The 9,354-nt window shown below is 49.7% G+C and overlaps 2 protein-coding genes across 3 annotated transcripts in view; one reads left to right on the top strand and one right to left on the bottom strand.

The window, feature by feature from the left end:
* Positions 1–362: 362 nt before the first annotated feature.
* Positions 363–803, bottom strand: LOC123757660 (uncharacterized). The gene has a single exon (XM_045741504.2). The coding sequence runs from the start codon at positions 801–803 to the stop codon at positions 363–365; it is 441 nt and encodes a 146-aa protein (XP_045597460.2).
* Positions 804–3,272: 2,469 nt separating this feature from the next.
* The window catches only part of LOC123757449 (solute carrier family 53 member 1), a 74,363-nt gene continuing 68,281 nt past the window's right edge, over positions 3,273–9,354 (top strand). For both annotated transcript variants that reach the window (XM_069327251.1, XM_045741075.2), the window contains exon 1: positions 3,273–3,409. The gene's annotated coding sequence lies outside the window, so the exon portion shown is untranslated. The remainder of the gene's footprint in view (positions 3,410–9,354) is intronic.

Raw genomic sequence — 9,354 nt, 5'->3', positions numbered from 1 at the left:
GTGTTCTGGAGTGTCGTTGTGTCCTGGAGTGTCGTTGTGTCCTGGAGTGTCGTCGTGTCCTGGAGTGTCGTCGTGTCCTGGAGTGTCGTCGTGTCCTGGGGTGTCGTCGTGTCCTGGGGTGTCGTCGTGTCCTGGGGTGTCGTCGTGTCCTGGGGTGTCCTGGAGTGTCGTCGTGTCCTGGGGTGTCCTGGATTGTCGTCGTGTCCTGGGGTGTTGTCGTGTCCTGGAGTGTCGTCGTGTCCTGGAGTGTCGTCGTGTCATAGGGTGTCGTGTTCTGGAGTGTCGTTGTGTCCTGGAGTGTCGTTGTGTCCTGGAGTGTCGTCGTGTCCTGGAGTGTCGTCGTGTCCTGGAGTGTCGTCGTGTCATAGGGTGTCGTGTTCTGGAGTGTCGTCGTGTCCTGGAGTGTCGTCGTGTCCTGGAGTGTAGTCGTGTCCTGGAGTGTCGTCGTGTCCTGGGGTGTCGTCGTGTCCTGGAGTGTCGTCGTGTCCTGGGGTGTCGTCGTGTCCTGGGGTGTCGTCGTGTCCTGGGGTGTCGTCGTGTCCTGGAGTGTCGTCGTGTCCTGGGGTGTCGTCGTGTCCTGGGGTGTAGTCGTGTTCTGGAGTGTAGTCGTGTCCTGGAGTGTCGTCGTGTCCTGGAGTGTCGTCGTGTCCTGGGCTGTCGTCGTGTCCTGGAGTGTCGTCGTGTCCTGGGGTGTCGTCGTGTCCTGGAGTGTCGTCGTGTCCTGGGGTGTCGTCGTGTCCTGGAGTGTCGTCGTGTCCTGGAGTGTCGTCGTGTCCTGGAGTGTCGTCGTGTCGTCGTGTCATAGGGTGTCGTCGTGTCCTGGAGTGTCGTCGTGTCCTGGAGTGTCGTTGTGTCCTGGAGTGTCGTCGTGTCCTGGAGTGTCGTCGTGTCCTGGAGTGTCGTCGTGTCATAGGGTGTCGTCGTGTCCTGAAGTGTCGTCGTGTCACAGGGTGTCGTCGTGTCCTGGAGTGTCGTCGTGTCATAGGGTGTCGTCGTGTCCTGGAGTGTCGTCGTGTCATAGGGTGTCGTCGTGTCCTGGAGTGTCGTTGTGTCGTCGTGTCATAGGGTGTCGTCGTGTCCTGGGGTGTCGTCGTGTCCTGGAGTGTCGTCGTGTCCTGGGGTGTCGTCGTGTCCTGGGGTGTCGTCGTGTCCTGGAGTGTCGTCGTGTCCTGGGGTGTCGTAGTGTCGTGTGAGGTCTGCCATACATCATGAACTCTCCATACAATGTACAATATAATTACAATTATCGTCCACAGTATTGTTAAACCTCATGACATCCTCAAATTCATGCTCATGATAATTTAGACAAATTGTAAAATAACAATGTTATTAATAATAACAATATTATTATCATATGTTTTTCCTTATCATTGTTCTGGTTAGATTAAGGCTCCACTTAGTGGGCGATTGTGAGGTAGTTAATGTGATCTAGATACAAAATTAGATCAACCCGGAACTATTGAATTCGCCGAGAGGTTCTGGAGGCCCAGAACTGGAGCCCAATCACGGTGTTTACCTTTTAACAACCAGATAACTGTTTACAGCTAAGAACTGAGATATAATTATATAGAATATATGTGTCGTTAACATCGGTGAATTAAAAAAAATATACATTGGCGGGTCATAACATAATTCTGAATTTATTACAGCTGTATTCTGTCTGTGAGAGTTTATCCTGTTGCCAGTGTGACTGTTTTCTGTCAAAGGCGGAAACGGAGACACCTGAGGACGCTATAGTGGGTGATGTTGACCTTCTGGTGGTTGGCGGGAGACTGACGTCAGACGCTGCCTGTTGGCCCCGCCCCCTTGCTACTTGGCTCCGCCCCACCTTTCCAGCTGGCCCCGCCCCGTCCCGCCAGCTAGATCTTCCCTACGCCACCAACTAGCCCCGCCCCGCCAGGTAGAGCCTCCCTACGTCACCAACTAGCCCCGCCCCGCCAGGTAGAGCCTCCCTACGTCACCAACTAGCCCCGCCCCGCCAGGTAGAGCCTCCCTACGTCACCAACTAGCCCCGCCCCGCCAGGTAGAGCCTCCCTACGTCACCAACTAGCCCCGCCCCGCCAGGTAGAGCCTCCCTACGTCACCAACTAGCCCCGCCCCGCCAGGTAGAGCCTCCCTACGTCACCAACTAGCCCCGCCCCGCCAGGTAGAGCCTCCCTACGTCACCAACTAGCCCCGCCCCGCCAGGTAGAGCCTCCCTACGTCACCAACTAGCCCCGCCCCGCCAGGTAGAGCCTCCCTACGTCACCAACTAGCCCCGCCCCGCCAGGTAGAGCCTCCCTACGTCACCAACTAGCCCCGCCCCGCCAGGTAGAGCCTCCCTACGTCACCAACTAGCCCCGCCCCGCCAGGTAGAGCCTCCCTACGTCACCAACTAGCCCCGCCCCGCCAGGTAGAGCCTCCCTACGTCACCAACTAGCCCCGCCCCGCCAGGTAGAGCCTCCCTACGTCACCAACTAGCCCCGCCCCGCCAGGTAGAGCCTCCCTACGTCACCAACTAGCCCCGCCCCGCCAGGTAGAGCGTCCCTACGTCACCAACTAGCCCCGCCCCGCCAGGTAGAGCGTCCCTACGTCACCAACTAGCCCCGCCCTGCCAGGTAGAGCCTCCCTACGTCACCAACTAGCCCCGCCCCGCCAGGTAGAGCGTCCCTACGTCACCAACTAGCCCCGCCCCGCCAGGTAGAGCCTCCCTACGTCACCAACTAGCCCCGCCCCGCCAGGTAGAGCGTCCCTACGTCACCAACTAGCCCCGCCCTGCCAGGTAGAGCCTCCCTACGTCACCAACTAGCCCCGCCCTGCCAGGTAGAGCCTCCCTACGTCACCAACTAGCCCCGCCCTGCCAGGTAGAGCGTCCCTACGTCACCAACTAGCCCCGCCCCGCCAGGTAGAGCGTCCCTACGTCACCAACTAGCCCCGCCCCGCCAGGTAGAGCCTCCCTACGTCACCAACTAGCCCCGCCCTGCCAGGTAGAGCCTCCCTACGTCACCAACTAGCCCCGCCCTGCCAGGTAGAGCGTCCCTACGTCACCAACTAGCCCCGCCCCGCCAGGTAGAGCCTCCCTACGTCACCAACTAGCCCCGCCCTGCCAGGTAGAGCCTCCCTACGTCACCAACTAGCCCCGCCCCGCCAGCTAGCCCCGCCCCTGAGTGTGGGGAGCGAGGCCAAGCGTCGTCAGTGTACCCAGGGACGTCCTCCCCAGCAGCAGTGCTCACACGGTGTTAATTGTAGCAGGCGGGTGATAACTAGTCCTCTACCACCAGGATACACACTAGTACAGTGCCTGTATAGTGCCGGTGTGTGTGTATGGTGCCAGTGTAGTGTGTATAGTGCCAGTGAGTGTGGCACTGGCCTAGGGTGTGACCTCAATGCCCAGGGAACCAGAGCAGGGAGGCTGCCTCAGACACACAAGGTGAGTCGCAGGTCTCTCTCACGTATTGTTCTCCTCCCCCGTGGGCGGCAAGGGCGGCTCCTTGTTCAACCAAGCTGTTGGGGGTTGTGAACGGTTGTTCATCATGACGGCTCCTTATTTAACCCGGCTCTTAGGGTCGTGAACGGTTGGTCATCACGGCGGCTCCTTCTTCAACCCTTCTCTCGATCTGACTGTAAAAAATTGTCAAACAACCAAGTACCCATTTTACTGTTGGGTAAACAGAGGCTACAGTTTAGGATTGGCGCCCAGTCAATCCTCCCCGGCCAGGATACGAACCCTGTCCACATCACTGGAGAAGCGCAGGGCGGGTATCTTACCCTACGCTATATCCCTCCTCATAATTAACTGACCTTTAGTCCTGGGTAATGTACAGGACTAAACAAAACTTACTAGTTAGTCACCAGGACCGATGGGTCTTAATCCCAACACCAAAAATCCTCCCAGAGTGGTCAACAGTACAGGTTGAGGGCCCCGGGGCTACACTACGCTACAAACCAGACATGACAAGGCTCATCTCATCGAAATTGTTAAAATACTGAACAATTTAGAGGATGTTGTTAATATCCTCCTGTTTATATAACCTATCCTCCTGTTATATGGTGTATATAGTACCTATATGGACCAGCGTCCACATATATTGACGTATTGGCCAATTAGAAAAATGAATTTGGTACTATTGAACTTGGACAAACTGGAAAAGGTTTTGTATTTATGTTGCTCATAAACCCTAACCTAACCACCCTCCGCCTAATGCACGCTATCTGAGGCTTAATATAGTACACATATGTACTATACTAGGCCTAGGAATATTTAGGACCTGTACTGGAGTATATCAGACTCCAGACTTAAGTATATCAAACCGGTCCAAAGACACACGAAAAGACTGGCACAGAAGGCTAAAGAAAAGGAGCAGAGGAGACATGATTCCGACGTAGATGATACTAACAAGAACAGGGAAAGTAGACTGTAACAAATTATTCCAAATAAACTGAAATAGAACTTAAAAGTGTAACTTTGACTATGAGATAAGATGTATAGATGTGAGAATACACTCAGATCTCTTGAAGAGTTTTCTTCAAATTCAAATTCAAATTGAATTTTGAATCTAATCTTGTTTTGACAATCCAGAAACGTCGTAACCCAAGCAACCCACCTAACCTATTGAGGCAGAGAAAGCGTCAATATTACAATGTTTTAATTTTTGCTAATAGGTCACATTTTTTACGGATTGGTCGATTGCGTGAACAATATATTCGGGAGAGGAACTGATGAGCTGTTATATGGAGTGACCATTAACCTGAGAGGTGGTAGTTAAGGAGGTAGTTGTTGCGACGGGCATCAGAGGCGGGGCCCAAGAACACCACCCTCCACACACTCTACTCTTGGGGACCATTATTTCATAATAACGTCAGCACGCACGCACGCACGCACGCAGCCTTGGGGGAGGTAGGGTTCTGGAAGTGAAAGTGACTGGTGGTGTGGTGGTGTGGTGGTGTGGGGGTGTTGTGTGGTGGTGTGGTGGTGTTGTTGTGTGGTGGTGTGGGGGAGTGGGTGGCCAACTTCCCACCAGACGGCAGGGTGATGACCCTGACATATCACATATACTCCGTGGGAGTTTCGGTGGGGTATTATTGCGGGGCTCTGTAAAGTTCATTGGTGGTGGTTGTGGTGGGGAGGGGTTGTGGTGGTTGTGGTGGTGAGGGGTTATGGTGGTTGTGGTGGGGTGGTGTTGTGGTGGTGAGGGGTTATGGTGGTTGTGGTGGGGTGGTGTTGTGGTGGTTGTGGTGGTGAGGGGTTGCGGTGGTTGTGGTGGGGTGGTGTTGTGGTGATTGTGGTGGTGAGGGGTTATGGTGGTTGTGGTGGGGTGGTGTTGTGGTGGTTGTGGTGGTGAGGGGTTATGGTGGTTGTGGTGGGGTGGTGTTGTGGTGGTTGTGGTGGTGAGGGGTTGTGGTGGTTGTGGTGGGGTGGTGTTGTGGTAGTTGTGGTGGTGAGGGGTTGTGGTGGTTGTGGTGGTGAGGGGTTGTGGTTGTGGTGGTTGTGGTGGTGAGGGGTTGTGGTGGTTGTGGTGGTGAGGGGTTGTGGTTGTGGTGGTTGTGGCAGCAGTCACACTGATGGTCGTGCTGACAATATACATGACTTAACACAGTTATCTTTTGACTAAAATAAATTCCCAACAACTACAGATATTGGCCTTCGTAAAGCAGGTAACCTCACTGAGGGTAGTTAGGTAACCTCACTGAGGGTAGTTAGGTAACCTCACTGAGGGTAGTTAGGTAACCTCACCTGTAGTCTGGCTCCCACACTTTGTGTATTAGTGGCCCTAATAAATGTTCACTCTCTATAACCATTATTAAATCTCTCTACAATATTCCCTTGTATATTTTTAAATAAATTATTATTATTATTATTATATTGAACAATGGCATTACTCCCATACTGCCAATTAAGACTGGTGTTCCACGGGGTAATATATTTGGTCCACTTCTCTTTCTCATTTACATCATTCTCCCTCCAAATACCTTCATTTTCTCTAATGCTAACTCACCTCATAGTTATGGGCCTGATAGCTGAGTGGACAGCGATCTGGATTCGTAATTCTAGGGTTCGAGTTCAATCCCCGGTGATGAAACAAAATGGGTAGAGTTTCTCTCACCCTGATGCTCCTGTTATCTAGCAGTATATAAGTACCTGGATGTTATAAAGTATAAATAAGTAGACAGCTGTTACGGGTTGTTTCCTGTGTGTATGTACTCACCTAATTGTGCTTGCGGGGGTTGAGCTTTGTCTCTTTGGTCCCGCCTCTCAACTGTCAATCAACAGGTGTACAGATTCCTGAGCCTATTGGGCTCTATCATATCTACACTTGAAACTGTGTATGGAGTCAGCCTCCTCCACATCACTGCCTAATGCATTCTACCTGTTAACTACTCTGACACTGAAAAAGTTTTTTCTAACGTCTCTGTGGCTCATGTGGGTACTCAGTGTTCACCTGTGTCCCTTGTTTGCGTACCACCAGTGTTGAATAGTTTATCCTTGTCTACTCTGTCAATTTCCCTGAGGATTTTGTAGGTAGTGATCATGTCTCCACTCACTCTTCTGTCTTCCAGTGTTGTAAGGTGCATTTCTCGCAGCCTTTCCTCGTAACTCATGCCTCTTAGTTCTGGGACTAGTCTAGTAGCATACCTCTGAACTTTTTCCAGCTTCATCTTGTGCTTGACAAGGTACGGGCTCCATGCTGGGGCCGCATACTCTAGGATTGGTCTTACATATGTGGTATACAAGGTCCTGAATAATTCCTTACACAGGTTCCTGAAGGCTGTTCTGATGTTAGCCAGCCTTGCATACGCCGCAGACGTTATTCTTTTTATGTGGGCTTCAGGAGACAGGTTTGGTGTGATATCAACTCCTAGATCTTTCTCTCTTTCCGTTTCATTAAGTACTTCATCTCCTATTCTGTGCCTGTGTGTGTATGTGTGTGTGTGTGTGTGTAAAAACAAAAACAAAAATACTTAGTAGTTAGTGACAGTTGATTGATTGACAGTTGAGAGGCGGGCCGAAAGAGCAGAGCTCAACCCCCGCAAGCACAACTAGGTGAATACTTAGTTCTGACACTGCTGCACTCAGTGTAACTATGACAAACAACTAAGCTAGTACAGTATGGCTTTTTACCTTAATTTACCCGAGGGCCACTAACAAACTAGGGGCCTCGACGAGGACAGGAAGCCGGCGGCTTGTCAAAGCCCTCCCCCATTTGTTATGATGATTTATTCAAGATTGATTTTAAAATTCAGCAATATCTTGGTATTTACGGCTTCGGCGGGTAGGCGGTTCCGTGGGTTTATAACCCTATGGGTGAAAAACATATATTTTATGTCCTTCATTGTGGCTTTTTGAGCTTGTCAAGGAGCTGGGATATGAGGACAAGGAGCTCGGAAACGAGGACAAGGAGCTGGGACACGGGAACAAGGAGCTGGGATATGAGGACAAGGAGCTGGGACACGAGGGCAGGAGCTGGGACACGAGGACAAGGAGCTGGGACACGAGAACAAGGAGCTGGGGCACGAGGACAAGGAGCTGGGATATGAGAACAAAGATCTGGGACACGAGGACAAGGAGCTGCGACACGAGGACAAGGAGCTGGGACACGAGTACAAGGAGCTGAAACACGAGGACGGAGTGAGAGGGCTCAACATGCCAGGGAGACAGAGAATGCTGCAACAGGAACGTAAGTCAACTCACCCACAAAAAACTTGCCCGGCCGCCCCCAGGTACTTACACCACAGTGTTGCGTAATGGTCGAGGTTAGGCTGGTGGTGTCACAGTACCCAGGGCCGTCCGCCCGCCCACAACCCATTCACTTGATTTGCCACAACATCCTAACCTAACCAGAAGCGTACAAACCCAAGCAACCCACCTAACCTATCGAGTCTGATGCATAGAAAACGTAGGTATTTGGGTTGTCTCATAAACAAAAGCCAAAGTCCATTCCATGCACCCGCCAAATCCCGTTTATGAATGAAAAACGGATTACCCAAGACTCGCAACTGATGACGTCTGAACATATCCGGAACAAGTGCTTCACTGACGACTTTTGTTCGAACCACAACTCGGTAAACAGCCCGTCCTAGCACAGCCCGTCCTCCAAACAAAGATCCAAAAGTGATTCCATCCACCCGCCAAACCCCCTGTTTATGAATGAAAAGCGGTTTACACACGACTCACAACTGCTGATGTTCGAACATATCCGGAACAAGTGCTTCACTGACGAATTTTGTTCGAATCGCAACGCTATAAATGCTTCACCCACGTACTACAAATACAAATAATCGCCAACAGAACCTAAACACCTAACCTATCCTATATATACACAATATGCTAATATATTATAATATTAATTTATACTTGAGAAAATTCCTGTTTTGAATGAACATTATGTTAAAATTTATGAATGCGTCTGTGGGGTTGACCGCTGAATGTAATGGACTTGAGTCGAGGACGGGTTGCTGTAAATGTTTCATCCACGTACTACAAATACAAATAATCGCCAACAGAACCTAAACACCTAACCTAACTTTAATATATATATATATATATATATATATATATATATATATATATATATTAATATATATATATATATATTTATATTGTGACGGGAAAGTGTTGGAGTGTTTATGTTCGGCAGTCCTCCAATGGCAGGTGTCAAAGCCTGGTCACAAAAATATAGACTGCTTGCCTGTGATAAGTTAGAGGGAGGAACACGTAAAACACAAAATATGAACAATGAAACTTTAATATATTTACTTTAAACATAAATGAAAATAAAGACAAATCTCGGGAAGTTAAAATTACAGTTAAATAATAAAGAAAAGGCAAAGACAATGTGAAATACAAAATTACAATGTTAAAAATGGTGCTGAGAATATCGGCTATGGCTGAAACCTCCCTTCGTATACGAGCTAATGAGCTAGTATGCCAGAGAGAGATGTCATCCGTAAGAGCACAAGGAATATTCTGAAGTGGATAGCTGGTCAGGCTCAGACGTTGATTCATGTAGAGGGCGCTGAGGTGCTGGGTGCAGGTGCGCGGCTGGTGAGTCACCAATCAGAAGCAGGCAAGCTGGTGAAGGGTAGTTAGCTGGTTTGATGACGAGCCGGCGTGAGGAGGGTATATGGAGTGGGGGAGACCTTGGATACGTTTTGCCTCCTGGTCAAAACGTTTTGTGCTACTGGTGACGTATCTTGAATGTAGCATCTTATACTTGTGTCTTTGGCGTAACTTAAAGTAGGGAAGAGCAGGCTCAATCTCTCTTGAAAGAGATTATCGTCACAATATATATATATATATATATATATATATATATATATATATATATATATATATATATATATATATATATATATATATATAAATATATATATACA

Source organism: Procambarus clarkii, chromosome 19 (genome assembly GCF_040958095.1).
Source record: "Procambarus clarkii isolate CNS0578487 chromosome 19, FALCON_Pclarkii_2.0, whole genome shotgun sequence".
NCBI classification, from domain to species: domain Eukaryota; kingdom Metazoa; phylum Arthropoda; class Malacostraca; order Decapoda; family Cambaridae; genus Procambarus; species Procambarus clarkii.
Note: the sequence above shows the minus strand (reverse complement) of the source record. Positions and strands in the feature narration are given on the sequence as shown.

Coding starts and splice junctions, on each gene's coding strand:
- LOC123757660 (XM_045741504.2), bottom strand. CDS start 803: ATGACACGACGACACGACGACACTCCAGGACACGACGACACTCCAGGA.